Raw genomic sequence first — 19,256 nt, 5'->3', positions numbered from 1 at the left:
TTCGTTAAGGGCAGAGGAGAGGGTGGATTTGACAATAATTTCTTGGATATGATGCCAAAAGCACAGGCAACAAAAGAGAAAAATATAATAAACAAGACTGTCAAAATTTAAAACTTCTGGGCATCAGAGGACACAATCAACAGAGTGAATAGGCAACCTATGGCATGAGAGAAAACATTACAAATCATAAGTCTAATAAGGGGTCAATGTCCAGGATATATAAAGAACTCCTACAACTCAAAAAAAAAAAAAAAAAAAAACACCTGACTGAAAAATGGGCAAAGGACTTAAACAGACACTTTTTTCCCCAAAGAAGATACACAGATGGCCAACAAGCACATGAAAAATGCTCCGTATCATTAACAATCAGGGAAATGAAATCAAAGCCACAGTGAGATACTGCCTCACACTCACTTGGATGGCTACTGTCAACCAAACCAAACCAAAAAGAAAGAACCAAACAAACAAACAAAAAAATCTGGAAAAGACTAAGTGCTAACAAGGGTCTAGAGAACCCGAAACACTGGTGTACTGTTGATCTGAACGTAAAGTAGTACAGCCACCATAGGAAACAGTAAGGTGTTTTCCTCAGAAAATTAAAAATAGAACTACCATCTGAACCAGAAATTGCACTTCTGGGTTTATACCCAAAAGAAGTGAAAGCAGGGTCTCAAAGAGATATTTGTAAACTCAAGTTCACAGTGGTGTTATTCACTGCCAAAAGGTGGAAGCGGCCCAAATTTCCATCATAGATGGAATGGATAAATAAATATGGTGCGTGCATGCTAAGTCGCTTCAGTCGTGTCCGACTCAGTGCAACCCTTTTGACTGTAGCCCACCAGGCTCCTCTGTCCATGGGATTCTCCAGGCAAGAATACTGGAGTGGGTTGCCATGCCCTCCTCCAGGGGATCTTCCCAACCCAGGAATCGAACCCGAGTCTCCTATGGCTCCTACACTGCAGGCAGATTCTTTACTGCTAATCCATTGGGGAAGCCCTAAAATGTGGTATACTGCTGCTGCTGCTGCTGCTAAGTCGCTTCAGTCGTGTCCGACTCTGTGTGACCCCATAGACGGCAGCCCACCAGGCTCCCCCGTCCCTGGGATTCTCCAGGCAAGAACACTGGAGTGGGTTGCCATTTCCTTCTCCAATGCATGAAAGTGAAAAGTGAAAGTGAAGTCGCTCAGTTGTGTCCAACTCTTAGTGACCCCATGGACTACAGCCTACGAGGCTCCTCCGTCTATGGGATTTTCCAGGCAAGAGTACTGGAGTGGGGTGCCATTGCCTTCTCCCAAAATGTGGTATAGAATGCAATGAAATATTATTCAGCCTTAAGAAGGAAGGAAATTCTGACATGTAATATAGATGAAGCTGAGGACATTATGCTAAGCCAGACCCTAAAGAACAAGTACCACATGATTCCACTGATCTGAGGTACCTAGGGTCGTCAGATTCAGAAAGACAGGAAGCAGCATGGTAGCTGCTGAGGCTGCAAGCAAGGAAGTCGCGGAGCTATATAATGGGTATGAGGTTTGAGTTTTTCAAGATGAGAAGAATTTTAGAGACTTGTTGCACAACAGTGTGGATGTACTTAACACTACTAAACAGTACATTTAGGAATGGTTAAGAGAGTAAATGTGATGTCATATAGACTTTATCACAATTTTCTTTCTAAGTGGGAGAAAGGAGTTGGAGTAGGGATTGAAGTTCCTGAGTGCCACTGTAGGATATGAGAGTTTGCTGATGTACATAAAGTCCGTCTTTTGGAAACCAAGAATTCGAATCTCACATGTTACTTTTACAGGTAGTGTGCAGCAGGCCAGATGTGAAAGTGGAGACCCTGGATGGTCGGGTTATCTCCGGTTTGTGCTAGGCAGGGTACCTGGGAGCAGAGCAACAAGGCATCTAGTATACCAAAGTTGCTGTCATGATGACAGAAGAAACTCACCGTGGGTCTAACTGGACAGAAAAGGGAGTGAATCTAAGAGGCGCCCATTTGGTGGGTAAAACATGGAGCTGTCCAAGAAGATGAGCTCTAAATTCAGCCAAAGAAGAGGTGAATGGAGCACTGGACTGAAACACCCTGGACGTGGCGAGGGAAGGGAAGGCACAGAGCTGGCGGGCAGGCCAAGCACATTAATGGTGAGAGTTGGACCTTGTGAGGCCCGGCAGTAGGATGAGCCATGGACACCGGCATTGCTCAGGAGGATGGCAGCACAGAGGCAGGAGGAGGGCTGAGGGTCTCCGGGGATGTCCTCAGGGAACATGCGTGGGTGACCACAGCAGGAGGCATCTCCAGGAGCAGGTTTACATGAGGCCGGGCAGCTTCGAGGCCAAGCTGTGTCAACAAGGAGAGCAGCACCCTCTCTCTGTGGGGGTGTGGGGGATGAGCAGCGCGCATGGAGGGACCTCAGAGCAGGCAGACTGGGGGGATCAGAAGAGGGGCCGGGCTGAGGTCAGGCTCCGCATTTGCCGTATCACTCCAAAGCACGTCTCTTCACTTCTCCACTGCTAGAGGGTGAAATGGCTCCTCTCTTTATTCCTAGTGTCTGGGATGGTGTGTCTACCCCATAATAGGTGCTCCATGAACAAGTACAGGGGTGGGGGTCGGGGCTGGTGGGGGAAGGAAGGATAAGCTGTGTCTGAAAACCTTTACAGCAGTCCGGGGACAGACCTCCCAACCTTAACCCTGCCCTGTCCCCTGCAGTGTCCAGCGAGGACTTGCCCAGTGTCCCTCCCACCATGAGGTTGAATGTGCAGGAAGAAACTGGGAGAATCATCGAGATGCAGCGCCTGGAGATCCAGCGCCTGAGAGACCAGATCCAAGAGCAAGAGCAGGTCCCCGGCTTCCACCCCTTGGCCGGGATGCAGCTGCCGTGCCCTCAGTGGAGAAGATTTAAAGGCCCAGACCAAGTGACACCCTCTGGTGAGACGTCTCCAGCCTCTCCAGAAGGTGTTCCATGTGCCTGTCCTGGACTGACTCTGGGCTGCAACCCAGACCACACGAGCCTCTCCCCCAGGCCCTGGGGAATCTGGGACACAGGCAGAATAAAGGTGTTGGCCCACAAGCACGTCCAACTCTCCGCTTAGCCACGGAGCCAGGGACGGGGGAAGGGAAAGAGGGACCCTGAGGCCCAGGGGGCTTCTGCTCACCCAAAGCTGCCGCTGCCAACCCCTGTCCAGGCACCTGGCTGCCCACCCCTGCAGAGATCCCATGCCCCTCCCCGCACCACGCCTCAAGGGCAGGGCTATCTGTTACTTCTGACCTGCTTTTTCCTCTGCCAGATGCATCAGGGTCAGACAAACCTTCCTATGTTTTCTTCTCACTTATGAAACTTAGCGAGGTTTTCTGAGGATTTTCACATCTGTGTGAAAGAGTAGCATTAGGAGCATGGCGCCGTTGGTAGCGTTCCCCGACGTCTTCCATCACCTGCAGACCCCGGTGGTAGGACCATACGCAGAGCTCTGCCCTTCCTTCTCTTACCCCCCATGCCTCTCTGCACTTGTCATCCTCAGTCTGCAGGGCCCTGCCCCCCTCCTCCATTTCTGGGGGATGCCTTTTCCCCACAACCCTACACTGGCTGGTCCAGCCGCACGCACCAGGAAAGGTGGGTTTTTGTGCACTAAGAACCCATATGTCTTCTCCCACCTGGAGAAGACACCCTTCTAATACCCAAATAACAAATATGAAGCCCCCAGTCTCTGCTGCCCCACTGGTTGTCTTAAATCTGGCATTTGCAAGGCATCTCCCCATCTTTCCCAATCTGCTTTACCCCAACTCTGGGCACTGCTCTTGAGTTAGTTTCCTAAGTAAGAGCTGAGACAGAACTGTGAAGCTTGCCGAGGCTCTCCCGAAGGTTGAGAACAACAAAAGGAGATGCAGAGCAGAGGCCCCAAAGCAAAGTCTGCATGGATCTCTCTCTCTCCTGAGCGACTCCCCACCCCCACCCCTAGCCCACACCGTTTTGCAGGGGCCAGCTTATTCCCTCCAGACCAGGGTTCACCCAGCAATGTCCCCTGCCCACAGGGAGACCAGGCCCAGAACATTATCATGCCGAGTAGACGGGCTCTTCTGGGAACTCAGACTTCTCCATCCCAAACTAGCTTTACCCTCTTCCAAAGAAACTGACTCGGAATGAGGTTGGGGAGGTCAGTAGGGCCAGATGGTGGGGATCATGAAGGCACCTTACAGGTCGGGGACCATCCAGAGGCCACCGCTGAGCCACTGAGAGTCACTCCCCACTGCTTCCCAAGCTTTGCCAAATAGGCCTCCTTTCAGTCCCTGCCAAATTCTTTCTTGCCTCTGGGTCTTTCCACATACTGTTTGCTCTGCCTGATATCTTGCCACCTCCACCCCTCGCTCAGTGAGCCTCTCCTCATCTATCAGGTCATAGCTGAAATGTCACCACCTGAGAAAGACCTTCCCTGATCCCTTCCTCCCCCACTCCATTGTCTTCCCTCCTAGTGAAAGTGAGAAAAGTGTTAGTTGCTCAGTTGTGTCCTCTTCCAATGTGCCCTCTTTGTGACCCCGTGGACTGTAGCTCACCAGGCTCCTCTGTCCATGGGATTCTTCAGGCAAGAATACTGCAGTGCATTGCCATGCCCTCCTCCAGGGATCCAACCCCAGTCTCTTGCATTGCAGACAGACTCTTGATCATCTGAGCCGCTAGGGAAGGCCCCCTAGCCCTCCCTATGACATATCCCTTCAGTGTGATGCTGCCTCCCCAGGCTCTCCATTTCATGGGGCAGGGGCTGTCTGCTTTCAAAGTTCACTCCAGAGCAGAGCTTTGGTTAAGGGACCCAACTGTGGTGGCAGGGACCATTAGGTGGGCTCCATGACCAACCGAGAGGACAGCTGCTGGGACCAAGATGGTGACCATGGACATTCAGAGAAGAGAGTTCTTTTGACTTGAGGACTAAAGGGAGTTATCCAGGCAAAGCAGGAGGGAGAAGGACCCTGCAGGGGTAACTGGGGCTCTTCTGAGGGCCAGAAGGAAAGTCACTGGCTAGAGTGTCCCAACGTTCAGGTGACAATTTTTTCACCTTAAAAATGGCTTAGGATGAAGATGTCACATTTCACCTACAAGATGGGTCTTATGTTACTGATGAAGTAGCTGGCACGGGGTCAGGATTACAGCCTGGTTTGTCCAGAGGCATCCACATCCCATGCTCTTAACCTGGGACTGGAGAGGTGCCCAAACAGAACACTGGGCCAAGCGGTGGAGGTTACAGAGTTTGAGGCCCATAGCGTCTAACGCGGAAGTCAAAGGAGCAGACGACTCCGACGCTAAACTCACCTAAGCCCGTGGCTGGCTGTGGTCCACTGGGGAAGGAAGAGGTGGGGAAATCCCAGGCCGAGGGAGAGCCCCACCCACACGCAGAGCCTGGCACCTCGGCCACCAAGTCAGCAGGGCACTTTCTCAGCTGCACAGGGGTGAGCACAGCTTCCTGCTGGCAAATTTGGGACCAAAAGGACAATCTTGTTTATGTCTCCATGTTGTTCTCTGATCGATGTATAGTTGATTTAAAGTGTTGCGTTGGTTTCCACTGTATAACATAATGATTTAGTTATACATGTGTGTGTGCCTGCCAAGCCACTTGAGTCGTGTCCGACTCTTTGCGACCCCATGGACCATAGCCCGCCAGGCTCCTCTGTCCACAGGATTCTCCAGGCAAGAATACTGGAGTGGGTTGCCATGCCCTCCTTCAGGGGATATTCCCGACCCAGGGATCAAACCCACGTCTCTTAAGTCTCCTGCATTGGCAGTTATGTTCTTTACCACTAGTACCACCTGGGAAGCCATATATATACATATTCTTCTTCTTATTCTCTTCCATTATAGTTTATTACAGGATATTAAATATAATTTCCAGTGCTATACAGTAGGACCTCATTGTTTATCTGTTTTATATATAACAGTTCATATCAACCAGTCTCAAACTCCTAATTTATTCCTCCCCCAGCCTCTTTCCCCTTTGGAAACCATAAGTTTGTTTTCTATGCCTGTGAGTCTACTTCTATTTTGTAAATAAGTTCATCTGTGTCATATTTTATATTCCACCTATAAATGATATCACATGATACTTCTTTCTCTTCCTGAAATACTTCACTTAGTATGATAACCTCTAGCTCCATCCATGTGGCTGCAAACTGCATTATTTCATTCTTTTTTATGATTAAGTAGTATTCTATTGTGTATATACACATACTACATCTTCTTTATCCTTTCGTCTGTTGGCAGACGTTGTTTCCAACGTCTCTCTGTTCTGTCTTCCATGTTTCTATACCAGACTGTTGGGTGGCATTGGTTAGGTGGCATTGCTGAGTGGCTGCTGCTGCTGCTGAGACTTCCCTTCACTTTGCCTAAGCTGACTCCATGGGGAGGTTCCCACCCCACTGGTGCCACCTTCTCCTTCACAGGCTCCCTTGAGCCAGTTGAGCTCTCACTGATGGAATGGGCCTGGCAGTCACCTCTGCTGGTCACCCAAGCGCCTAGGCATTAGCATATGGACTCTGCTTTTGTTCTTCTGGTTACAGTCTACTGGGGATCCACTCAATGCTGGTGTGACAGCTGTGCCTTTGGGGGCTACCCTCTTTCTGGATCCCAGACATCCTTTGGCTCTCTTCCCCTTCATCTGGAGTCTTAGCATCAGTGGTGGCCAGACAGGGTGAGCTGCTCAGCTGAGACACCTCTGCCATCCTCTTCTCCCAACACTGAAGACACTGCCCTGTAGGAGCTCATACATCGGTGTCTACCTCTCCCTACTGCTTCGTTTGCTTGTTTTACAAATTAACATTAGGCTTTATTAGAGTCTCAGGCAGTGTGGGGATGGGGCAAGAGATACACTGCAGCATTCATAGGAATTTCTATATTCATTGGACCTGGTCTTGTGAGAAGACACACAAACATGGCAATTAATGGAAATGCAACCCTAGAGGCATAAAAATATTTCAGTAACATGGAGTTGCTAGAAAAACACATTTGAGAAAAATGGAAAAACCTGAGGGTCGCTCTTGCAGAGTCAGAGAGAGGAAGATTGCCATTAAGGATGGAGTCATCACAGAAACCAAATGTTGCTTCAGAACAAAGGGAAAGGATGGGCTTCTCAGAATTCCTGTTGTTATTCTCAAAATTAAAAAACCAGTGTGATAAAGGAATAGCTGACCTCCTACATATTGCCCACTCAAGGAATACATTTATTTTTGGTGATTAAAAACCTGTTTTCTAAAAGGTTTTTCTGTAGGAAAATAAGAGGATTTGCTGAATTTAACCTCCCACTTTCCCTCAAAGATAATATTTATTATTTTGCTCTTCTATTAAAATTCATCTCAGCGATGCAAATAGTCATAGGTTATTGCTTCCGTTTACTACTTGCCATGTTAAAATTTTTAACCGATTTACAAGAATGAGATTTAAATTACTTGTATTTGTCTCTTATAATGTAGGATTAAATATTCTAAAATTATTACTCCCAAAATCATAAAAGTTGCATTATATTAGATATTTATAGTCATTATTGCTTATCAATTATTAATAAATATCATCAATATTTCACAGCAAGTACTATGCTATGAAAATATTTGCAGGTGTTTGATAGTGTGACTGGTTTTAAGCCTAGAATAGTTTTCTAGTCTGATTTTTTTTTCCTCTTTTCAACAGTCCCTTCCTTTGCGAGAATGAAATCCCCTCACCTTATTTAGAAAATTGTGGATCATCAATTGTTTTGGTTATTTATTGTTATATCTAAAGCTACACCAAAACTTTGCAGCTTAAAGCAACAGCTTTATTTTGTTTATCACTTTATGGGTCAGAAGTTCAAGAAGGACTTCCCTGGATATCTTATCTCTGCTCTAAGTGGTATCAGCTAGGAAAGGTGACTGAGGCTGGAATATGGCTCACTTACATGGCTGGCAAGTGTTTGTACAGTAAGTCCCCTTCATATAGACAAGTTCCATTCTGAGAGCAGGTTCATAAGTCCGATTTGTTTGTAAGTCCTACAAAGTTAGCCTAGGTATCCAACTAACACAATCAACTATCCAGTACTGTACTTTAATAGGTTTATAATAGTTTTCACACAAATAATACAGAAAAAATTAAAAATAAACATTTTTAATCTACAATAGTGGAGGTGATGGAATTCCAGTTGAACGATTTCAAATCCTGAAAGATGATGCTGTGAAAGTGCTGCACTCAATATGCCAACAAATGTGGAAAACTCACCAGTGGCCACAGGACTGGAAAAGGTCAGTTTTCATTCCAATCCCTAAGAAAGACAATGCCAAAGAATGCACAAACTACCCCACAATTGCAGTCATCTCACATGCTAGCAAAGTAATGCTCAAAATTCTCCAAGCCAGGCTTCAACAATACATGGACTGTGAAATTTCAGATGTTCAAGCTGGTTTTAGAAAAGGCAGAGGAACCAGAGATCAAACTGCCAACATCTGCTGGATCATGGAAAAAGCAAGAGAGTTCCAGAAAAACATCTATTTCTGCTTTATTGACTATGCCAAAGTCTTTGACTGTGTGGATCACAATAAACTGTGGAAAATTCTGAAAGAGATGAGAATACCAGACCACCTGACCTGCCTCTTGAGAAATCTGTATGCAGGTCAGGAAGCAACAGTTAGAACTGGACATGGAACAACAGACTGGTTCCAAATAGGAAAAGGAGTATGTCAAGGCTGTATATTGTCACCCTGCTTATTTAACTTCTATGCAGAGTACATCATGAGAAACACTAGGCTAAATGAAGCACAAGCTAGAATCAAGATTGCTGGGAGAAATATCAATAACCTCAGATATGCAGATGACACCACCCTTATGGCAGAAAATGAAGAAGAAAGACCCTCTTGATGAAAGTGAAAGAGGAGAGTGAAAAAGTTGGCTTAAAGCTCAACATTCAGAAAACGAAGATCATGGCATCTGGTCCCATCACTTCATGGCAAATAGATGGGGAAACAGTGGCTGACTTCATTTTGGGGAGCTCGAAAATCACTGGAGATGGTGACTGCAGCTATGAAATTAAAAGACGTTTGGTCCTTGGAAGAAAAGCTATGACCTACCTAGATAGCATATTGAAAAGCAGAGACATTACTTTGCCAACAAAGGTCTGTCTAGTCAAGGCTATGGCTTTTCTAGTAGTCATGTATGGATGTGAGAGTTGGACTGTGAAGAAAGCTGAGTGCCAAAGAATTGATGCTCTTGAACTGTGGTGTTGGAGAAGACTCTTGAGAGTCCCTTGGACTGCAAGGAGATCCAATCAGTCCATCTTAAAGGACATCAGTCCTGAGTGTTCATTGGAAGAACTGATGTTGAAGCTGAAACTCCAATACTTTGGCCACCTGATGCGAAGAGCTGACTTATTTGAAAAGACCCTGATGCTAGGAAAGATTGGAGGTGGGAGGAGAAGGGGATGACAGAGGATGAGATGGTTGGATGGCATCACTGACTCAGTGGACATGAGTTTGGGTAAACTCTGGGAGGGTGATGGACAGGGAGGCCTGGCGTGCTGTGGTCCATGGGGTTGCGAAGAGTCAGACATGACTGAGCGACTGAACTGAACTGAATCTACAATACCTTGAAAAGTACAGTAGTACAGTATAACAGCTGGCATACAGAGGCTGGCATTGAGTCAATAGGCAAGAAGAGTTACTGACTGGAGGAGGGAGAGGCGGTGGGCGATAGTAAAGCTGAAGGATGGTCAGCAATGGGAGACAGAGGGCAAACCGCACTTTCACTCACGGGTGACGTTGATGGCACAGGTTCTGGTTCCTTGCTGAAACCAAATGCACGTTTGCATCTTTGAAAGTTTGCAACTTGACGTTGGCATGTAGAGGACTTAGTATGTTGTCTGTCAGCCCCAAGCTCATTTGGGAAACTCAAGGACCTCTACGCTGAAATGTGTGGACCTTCTCATAATGGAAGCTGGTTTCAACACCTAAGAAATGTACATTTTATTTCTTTTTAGTCCTGGGCTTGGAAACTGGCATTATTATAACTTCTTCCATGTTGTTGATCAAAGTGGTCAAAGTGGCCAAAGACCCACTCAGATCCAAAGAGAGGAGGCACAGACTCTCCATTGCTTCTTACAAAGTGTAACAAGCCATTACCAACCAGCAGGTCCCAGCAAGTGTGGAAGGGGGACTGGGGAGCCTGGGAATATCTGCATGTTCAGCTTGGACCCCCAACATTCACTGTTCAGGATCTGGAGTGAGAGATGAGAGAGGAGGCATTTCAGGGTTGAACATGAATGAACCCCAAGGGTTCTAGGGCTCATTCTCCCTGAGCTCTGTTGGGGTGAGCTTCCTTAGGCCTTGGAGGTTCTGGGGCCTGCTTATGCTCAGGGCATGTCTGAGATGCCATCAAACTCCCCACAGCTGAGCAAAACTGGGGAGCAGATTCTCAAGGAAGGAAATGTGCTGTGTGCCAGGCAGCAGGAAGGGCTAGCATTCTTGATCACCTATGATGACCAGTCACGTAAAAGAATCTGTATTTATTGCTCATCTAGTATACGTCACATGGTGGGATTTGGTGGGGCAGCATGTGTAGACTAGTATTGCTAATGTATTAAAATGTATGCCCTAATGTATTAAACGTAGTAAAATTGGGACCATGAGATTATAGTTCTGAACAGAGAACTTATGGGTGCACTTCTTTGTTCACAAAAAACAGAAACCAACTCTAGCCAGTTTAAGCAAAAAGGAGAGTTTATTGTCTAGCCCTGGGGGTGTGTCATGGAATCTCAGGGCTGAAGTACAACCAGGTCTCGAGAAAGACTTGAACTAAGACCTGGGACATAGCTAAAATCACCCCCTCTCTTATTCTCGGCTCTCTGCAGACCAGCCTCGTATTGCCAGTTCAGCTGGGAGAAGGGAACCCTTAGCATCCTGTGAGTACACGCCATAAAGCTGACATGGAGTCTCTACTCTGACTTCAAATTGCCAAAGGAGACTGTTTGGCTTCCCAGGTGGCACTAGTGGTAAAGAGCCCACCTGCCAGTGCAGGAGACGCAAGAGACTAGTGTTTGATCCCTGGGCCGGGAAGATCCCCTGGAGGAGGACTGGCAACCCACTCCAGTATTCTTGCCTGGAGAATCCCATGGACAGAGGAGCCTGGCAGGATACAGTCCATGGGGTTGCAAATGTCCATAGGGTCGCAAAGAATTGGACCCAACTGAAGCGACTTAGCGCACACACACACAGCTTGAGTCTGGAGTTCACTTCTATCCAATCAACTGTACCCGTAGTGCTGGGTCACAGAATGGAATCCTGGTTACCGGGGTTCATTCCCAGAGTGAAGTTGGTCATTGTGAGCAGGGTAGATACTCCAAAAAATGTCTATCTGGGGCAACTGTCAGTCATGGCATCTGGAGTAAGGGCAGAGGGGATGGAGCCATCAAAGACCTACTGTTGGACCTGTGCTTTGAGCCCCTCGTCCTCCCACCGCCTTTCAGGGTAACAGGGACAGGACTGCTTTTGCTCACTGCTGGCTCCAGCACCTACACAATCCCTGATCCAGAGAAGGGAAACAGTAAATGTTTGCTGGATGAATTATATTCTTCATTCTCACCCGCAGCTGTTTAGACTAAGTACTATTGTCCGCTTTTTGCAGTCTTGTAAATGAAGAGATTGGGACACACGGAGGTTAAGCCATTTTTCTAAGGTTGCACAACTAGAGCTGGGACTGGGACCTTCAAGGTCAATCTAATTTTGAAACCAGAATTTTCTCTACTGTCCGTGTGTTTTCTAAACACCTATATTTGCCAGGCCTGTTCTAGGGGCTAGGATCTCTCTACACAAATCTCTCTCTTCATGAAACTTATCTTCTAGTGGGGTAGACAGACAATATTCCAGACAGATAAGAAGAATATATGGCATATTAGACAGCAAAAAGCTAAGGAGAAACATGAGAGAATAAAGGAAATCAGAGAACTAAGGGCAGGGAGATAGGAAGTATGTGAAAGGCTGTGATTTCTTTTTTTTTTTACTTTTTAATTTGTATTGGAATATAGCCAATTAACAATATTGTGATCGTTTCAAGTGAACAGCAAAGGGACTCAACCAAACATGTACATGTGTCCATTCTCCCCCAGACTCCCCTCCCATCCTGGCTGCCACCTGACATTGAACAGAGGTCCCTGTGCTATATAGTAGGTCCTTGTTGATCATCCACTTTAAATATAACTGTTCATAAGGTGCATAACTCCCTCACTATCCCTTCCCTCCATCTTTTTCCCCTGGCAACCATAAGTTCCTCCTCTAAGTCTGTGAGTCTGTATCTGTTTTGTAAATAAGTTATTTGTATCACTTTTTAGATTCCCCATTTAAGGGGTGTCATACAATATTTCTCCTTCTCTGTCTTACTTCCCTCAGTACAACAGTCCCCAGGTGGGAAGGCTGTGCTGTTAGACAGGATAGCAGGGGGGGAAAGCTCCCTGAGAAGGAGCATTTGAGCACCTTCCTGAAGAAAGGTGAGGGAGGGAGCCCAAAGGAGGAAAGTGTTCCAGGCAGAGGGAACAGTCAGTGCAAAGGCTCTGAGCAAGCACAGGCAGAAGAGAGACAGCAGGGGATGAAGTCAGAGAAGGTGTTAGAGATGGTGAAGTCAGAGAAGGTGTTAGAGATGGTCCCAAGGTCCAGCCTGCCTCTCCCCTTTTTCCTTGAAGGGAAGTCATCACTCTGGCTATTTCTCTGGGTAAGATAGGCCATTGGAGGGGTGACATTGGAGGCACACCAGTGACATTATCTGCTCGAACCATAACAGTATCACTGCAGCTTACTGGGTGAAGAATAGTCTGAGGTGGGAGCTTGGCCCAAGCAGGGAGGCTGGGCTGCAGGGCCTCTGCCTTCTCCTGGGTCCTCCCACTGGCTAAGGGATCAGTTAGGATCTACACCTGCACTCTCTGCCCACTGTCGCCTCCTTCCCCTGCCTTCAGTTACCACCCATCTGAGCTGTCCCAGCGGCCTCTGCTTTGGGGACAGAGTTCAACAGCCCTGCAAGGAGCCTGCCTATCCACCTTAACTCCAAGTTATTCGATAGACCCATAATGAGAACAGAGTGTCACTTGACCAATGTTTAAACTGAAGAAGCTTTTAGGCTTTGCTCCCTCCGCCCAGAAAAATTCCCTTCAAATCCCCAGAGGAAGCGGGGCAGGGGCGGGGGGGAGGGTGTTGGGCAGGGGGCGAATCTCATGACTTACCCTGTCTAGCTCTATTCAGGACAGCTAGACCATGGGTCTGGCTGGAACTGGCCCCTCCCTGGAACCAGGAAGAAAAGGAATGTCAGAGGAACAAGAGGAATACACAGCCACTGAGTCCTGCCAGACCCTTGCTGCATGCCCGCCCCAGGGCAGGAAACTCTGTAATGTTTTGCGAAGTAGTAAAACCACATATTTGTCCCAAGGTCCAGCCTGCCCCTTCCCCTTTTTCCTTGAAGGGAAGCCATCCAGTAAAATATCTGCAAGCCATACCTGGAAAGCTTTAGACAGATGGCTAGTCTGAGCTGAGGTGCACTATAAGTATAAAACACACAGACAAAAGATTAAAATAGCTCAATCACTGTGTAGTAAAATGAAAATATCTGGGGCTTCAATAAAAATTTTAATGTGTTCATTTCACCTGTTTCTTTTTAATTTTTTCACGTGGTTACTAGATAATTTTAAATTACGTATGTGGCTTGTGTTATATTTCTACTGGACGATGCTGCTGTATAGTTATGACCAGGCCCCAATGATCTCTACAGACAAAGCAATGGACGGGTCCAGCATAATGACTTTGTGAGCTGATGATGGAAAGAAAATGTTGATTTTGTCTTTCTTGTGTGTTTCATACACACCAGAAGGAAGAGAGAGCGGGTGGTATTACAGGGGGTTCAATCCAGTCTAAAGCCACTTCCAACCAGCCCCCCTCACCCATTATGTGGTGTGTGGTGCCAGATTCGCCCATCAGAAGCAGAGCCCTGCCAAAGTTCTTGTTATACTTCAGAACCCTCTGTGAGTACCTCGAGTAAGTCCAAATGCCTCGCCAGGGCATTCAAGGCTTTGTGCCCCTGAGCCAAACTTGTCTTTCCAGCTTCATCTTACAAGCTCCCTGCGTAAAAACTCCACATCCGGCAGTTCGCACATTCATTCATTCAGCAAGTGTTTACTGATTACTTCCCAGGTGCCAGGCACAGTGCTGTCTGCTGAGGTCACCACGGTTAGCAAAACAGGCACTAAACCTGTATGCACTGGGAACGTATATTGAGGGGTATTGCTGTTGTTCAGTCACTCAGTCGTGTCTGACTCCTTGTGACCCCATGAACTACAGCATGCCAGGCTTCCCTGTCCTTCACCATTTCTCAGGGCTTGCTCAAACTCATGTCCATTGCGTCAGTGATGCCATCCAACCATCTCTCCCTCTGTCATCCCCTTCTCCTCTTGCCTTCCGTCTTTCCCAGCATCAGGGTCTTTTCTAGTGAGTGGTGACAGGCTAGTAAATAAGGGCACTCTTAGTACATATAGTGAGAGCAGTGGCAGGGGAAGCCCCAGAACCATGGGCACCCCAGGGAGGCACCTGAACCAGCCTGGAGGTCAAGGAGAGCTTCCTGGAGGAGGTGACATCTCAGCTGAAGAATTCTAGTTGGTCAGACTGAAGTCGAGGGTGTTGTAAATATCCCAGGGAGAAGGAACTCTGAGTTCAAAAACCAAGCAAAAGGGCAGAGCAATGCAGAGCATGCATAACTGAAAGAAAGGCATTCTGGCTGCAAGGCAGGGGCCAGAGGAAAATGACTGGCCGGTGCTGATGGGTTTTGTGAGCCTGTGAAGGAGAAAGGCATTTATCCCCAAGTGTTTATTCTGCAAGTGTTTTAAGCAAGGGAACCCTTGATTTCTACCTGAAGAGCCATTACCCACTTCTCCCTGTCCACTCAAACCCTGCCTCCTCAGCGGGACCAAGACGTGGGGCAAAGCTACCTTGGTCAGGCCCTTGAGGCTTAGAAGGAAAGTGGGCAAGGGTCTTGGGAGGGCTCCTGCCTAGGGGAAAGTGACAAGGAAGTGGTGGGGCTGGGTTTGTGGGACAGCTGGTTTTGGAATTTGGGGCAGAGGCAGGATTTGAGTTTGGAGTTAGAATGTGGGGGCTACATTCAGAAACGGGTCAAGTTTGGGGCCAAGGATGAGGTTGCAGTCCAAGACCTAATTCCAGAATTTGGGACTGAGGTTTCAAGCCAGGTTTGGGGTTGGAATCTGGGGCTGGGACTGGAATTGGATTTGGAAATGAGGCTGGGGTTAGGATTGGGATTTGAGATTGAGTTGGGGCTGAGATGTGAGGTAGGGGCCTCAGTTAGATCCAGGAGTTCTAGGTAGGGTTTAAAACTGCAGCTGGGTTTTGGGGTTGGGTTACAGGCTGGAGTTAAAGCTAAACAGAGGTTGGAGCTGGGGGATGGGCTCAGGCCCAGGCTCTGGGGCAGATGGACAACATTCCTCCTGCTGTCCAGGTCTAGGAATTGTGTTTGAGCCCTAACAGCAGCAAACAGAAGCCCCTCCCTTCCCTGGAATGCCTCAGCCCAGCAGAAGGAGCAGTGCCACGTCAGCCAATTGGCTCAGGCTCTGCCTTGGAAACACCTGTTGATCCTCCTCCCCCTCCCCCACCTCAGCTCACCTAGGCGCAGGTTAGGCAGGTGAAGCGCCTCCCCGGAAACGGAGCTGGAATGCCCCACCTGCCTGCCCTGACTGCTCGGGATCGGATCCAACCACTCCAGGCTTCTTGTGAGTGCCCCATGATCCCCTACCCCTGCCAGCCCACCTTCTCCCACTGGCTCTTCCCTTGAGAACCCCCAACCTCGCGTCTGCGGTCCCAGCACACCTGTGCAGCACTTTCAGACCAGTGAAGTCACAGTCCTGGGGAAGCTGGGACTGATTCCAGGGCCCCCTCCTCGGCCCCTCCCCCACCTCCCTTGGGGACACCTGCAGCTCCCCTTCCTACCTCATGTGCCAGGCAGCCCCTGCTGAGGGATTGGGACAACAGATACCTCATCAGGGGTGTAACGCACGTACAGTCATGAAGTCACGTTCCCAGAATGACCTAGGGCCTGCGTCCTCCATATAAAGCAGTAGTCTTCGTCCTGAATTGGATGAAAGAATTCTGGGTTCTTTTATTCAGAAAGCACACTCTGGGCATCTTTGCAGGCCCTAGAATTCCCACTGAAATTCTGACCTGATTTTTAATGCCCCCTCCCCCCAGATAAAGGTTATTGGCCTCACTTTTCAGATTAGGAGCCTGAGGTCCAAGAGGTGAACTCATGGGGGCTTTTCTGACCTCCTGCAGAGGAGGTCAGACCTCCCTCTCTGACTGACTCACAGCCCAGCACTCATCACATCAGCACCCATGCTGTAAACTGGGGCTCCTGTGGCAGGGCCTGGAATGCTGTACTTTGCCCTGTGGGAGTCACTCTGACTGGGCTCTGGAGGACGTGTTCGATGAGGAACCCCTGCAGGATCCCTCGCCCACATACCCACGGTGGAGGGATGCAGTCGGGGGCCCAGTCCAGAGCCCTCCTTCCCGTTGTACCACGTTAGAGAAATTGTGGCATGGGGGGCGGTGAGAGGAGAAGCATGGGGGAGGCAGGAAGAGCAGTGATGGAGTTGTGGGAGGACAGAAGCTGAAGTGCAGGAGCAGGGGGATGAGGGCAGGGCTGAGATGGAAAAATGTTCAGAGGTGGCATCCCCAGGACGTGCCCACGGGAGGAGCACAAGGGAGGAGCAGGCTCGGGTGAGATGACAAGCTTGGGTTGGGACCTGTTGTGTCAAAGGTGCCTATGGGACGTCAAAGTGACTGCCATCTTACAGGTCTGGAGCTTGGGAGGGAGATCTGGGTTTGGCAGAGAGTGGGATTTGGGAGCCAGTAGCTGTGGCTATGAGATTGGATGGGACCTCAAGGGGAAGGAGGGTATTACGGGGTCAGATCCTCACTCACAGAGAAGGAGCCGCAGCCCCAAGAGAGAAGATGCAGGGTCAGGCTGCTGGTCCCAGAAGGGTTAAATCATAAGCCCCCTCCCTCCCCATAACCCTCCCCCCAGGAGCCAGCGGTGACAGCTGAGGCCATGTGAGTCAGATCCTGAATGAGGCTTTATCTGAGAGTCTTCATCCAGTCCCATCATCCACCGTGACACCAGCTCCATCGGCCAGCCGGAATGGGACAGGCAACTGAGACAGCGAGAGCCAGAGAGGTCAGGGGTTGGACAGGGGGTTCCCTAGAGGGCTGGGGGTGTTTTGGGTGGAGGAGCTCTCCTAGGGTCTCTGGAGAGGCGTTCCCAAAGGAAAGTGCTAGGGAGGGACTTGGGTGCCCGGGAGGATTGCAGGGGACACGCACGGGAGGATTCCCAGGGGACACGGGAGCATCCCCAAGCCTCCCAGGAGAGACCATGAGGGGAAGGTGGGCTGGGGAGATAGCAAGTGTGATTCTTCCCTGGCAGGTGATGGTGACCAGATCCTGGACTGTGCGAGGAATGAGACTCTGGGCCTCTAGCTGCCACGCAGGTGGTGGGGGCTCCAGGCCATGACCTGCACCTCTGCCCCCTGACACTGCCCTCCGCCCTCACTCGTGCCAGATCAGCCATGTCTGAAGGAGAGGCTCAAGGCCCCACGGGGTCGGGGGCTGCCCCCTGATGTGCTGGCGGAGCAGGTGGAGCTGTGGTGGTCCCAGCAGCCGCGGCGCTCGGCGCTCTGCTTCGCCGTGGCCGTGGGCCTCGTGGCCGGCTGTGGGGCGGGCGGCGTGGCCCTGCTGTCCTCCACCAGCAGCCGCTCGGGGGAGTGGCGCCTGGCAGTGGGCACGGCGCTCTGCCTGCTGGCCCTACTGGTCCTGGTTAAGCAGCTGATGAGCTCGGCCGTGCAGGACATGAACTGCATCCGCCAGCCTCACCACGTGGCCCTGCTGCGCAGCGGAGGAGGTGCGGACGCCCTGGTGGTGCTGCTCAGCGGCCTGGTGCTGCTGGTCACCGGCCTGACGCTGGCCGGGCTGGCTGCCGCCCCCGCCCCAGCCCGGCCGCTGGCTGCCATGCTGTCCGTGGGCATCACCCTGGCTGCCTCTGGGGCGCTCTTGCTGCTGGGCCTGCTGCTCTATCAGGTGGCTGTGAGTGGACACTGCCCCCCAGCCCGCACGGCCGCCCCCACCACCCGCAGTGACCGCAGCGGCAACGGCAGCGTCTTCAGCATCTCAGGACAGCTGTCGGCCGGTCAGCGTCACGAGACCACGTCCAGCATCGCCAGCCTCATCTGACCGAGCCCGGGCCCTCCTTCCCCCGACCTGCCCTCAGCCTCCACAGAACCGTGCCCGAGCGTGAGTGAGTGTGTGTGCAAGCGTGTGTGCATACACGTACCAAGGGGATAGTGACAGCGCATGTATCCCCAGGACTGCCCAGCCCTCAGGACTGTGTGGCTAACCTGTGACGAGGAGCCAGCATGCGCCCACAGGTCACATCCCAAGGAGAGGGCTGCTTCTCCTCGGAGCTCATGGAGCTGTCACGGTCTGCCTGTTGGTGTCCCGAGCCTCTCGGCAGAGTAGGGTCTGGGATCCCTGAAGATTCTTGACCCCTGTTCCTAACACCTCTGAGAGCCAGCTCTGCCTGTAACACCCATCACCTGTTTGCCCAGGAGAGGACGCTGCCCACCCCCAGAGACTGCAAAGTGAGCCCTCTTCATCGAGGAGACTGTGGCGGCAAAGTGGACAGAACACGGGCTCTGGCATGACAGGCCGGGGGGGCAGTGCCCCCTCCACCACTCACCAGCCGAGGGCCTTGGGCAAGTGGCTTAACCTCTCTGAGTCCCAGTCTCTGAAGAGAAACAGTCATGGTCATCGATTGTTAGGATCCAATGACATGATGTGTGCAAGGGCCGGGCCCGTGGCAGGTGTGCAATAAAAGTGGTGGCCGCTGTCACTAGTATTGTCTTTAAGCATCTCCCTCAGAGACCATCCCTTCCCCTGGCCCTGCCCCTTCCCGCACAGCCATCCCTCCCAAAAGGGACACTTTGTGCCTCTCTCAGGCTGACAGAGGTACCTTGAAGGTGTCCTCAGCCGGGCCTGTGGCTTCTCCTCATAAGTACTAGGAAGCTGGAGAGGGGTCGGGTGAGGGGCTGCTCACCCTCAGGAAGGTGGTGAGCGTCTGGTCCCAGGGAGAAGGCAGCGTGGGTGGGGAGGCTGATGAGTCCTCATCTGCTTAGGTGCTGGTTCCACATGAAGCCTGAGTATTTAGGTTTTATTGGCTGGTTTCTCCAGAGGCTGCA

The 19,256-nt window shown here is 50.1% G+C and overlaps 2 protein-coding genes and 1 long non-coding RNA gene across 7 annotated transcripts in view; 2 read left to right on the top strand and 1 right to left on the bottom strand.

Annotated features, from left to right (window-relative positions):
- CFAP57 (cilia and flagella associated protein 57) overlaps positions 1 to 13,616 on the top strand; it is a 79,640-nt gene extending 66,024 nt beyond the window's left edge. For all 5 annotated transcript variants that reach the window (XM_059885172.1, XM_059885171.1, XM_059885173.1 and 2 more), the window contains one exon: positions 2,707 to 13,616. In XM_059885172.1, the coding sequence (XP_059741155.1) occupies positions 2,707 to 3,089 (383 nt within the window). In that variant the 3' untranslated portion in view covers positions 3,090 to 13,616. The remainder of the gene's footprint in view (positions 1 to 2,706) is intronic.
- LOC112446030 (uncharacterized) lies at positions 9,933 to 15,573 on the bottom strand. The gene is made up of 2 exons (XR_003034088.2): positions 13,200 to 15,573; positions 9,933 to 10,208 (listed from the first exon to the last, which is right to left on the bottom strand). It is a non-coding gene; the product is annotated as an uncharacterized lncRNA (long non-coding RNA).
- Positions 15,574 to 15,635: 62 nt separating this feature from the next.
- Positions 15,636 to 18,910, top strand: TMEM125 (transmembrane protein 125). The gene is given in 4 exon segments (NM_001046023.3): positions 15,636 to 15,743; positions 17,054 to 17,203; positions 17,450 to 17,610; positions 17,612 to 18,910. Coding segments are annotated over 2 exon segments (660 nt in total). The 5' UTR covers positions 15,636 to 15,743; positions 17,054 to 17,203; positions 17,450 to 17,591; the 3' UTR covers positions 18,253 to 18,910.
- Positions 18,911 to 19,256: the final 346 nt, after the last annotated feature.

Source organism: Bos taurus, chromosome 3 (assembly GCF_002263795.3).
Source record: "Bos taurus isolate L1 Dominette 01449 registration number 42190680 breed Hereford chromosome 3, ARS-UCD2.0, whole genome shotgun sequence".
In the NCBI taxonomy this organism is placed as follows: domain Eukaryota; kingdom Metazoa; phylum Chordata; class Mammalia; order Artiodactyla; family Bovidae; genus Bos; species Bos taurus.
The sequence above is the reverse complement of the archived record's forward strand: the minus strand, read 5'-3'. Positions and strand labels throughout refer to the sequence as shown.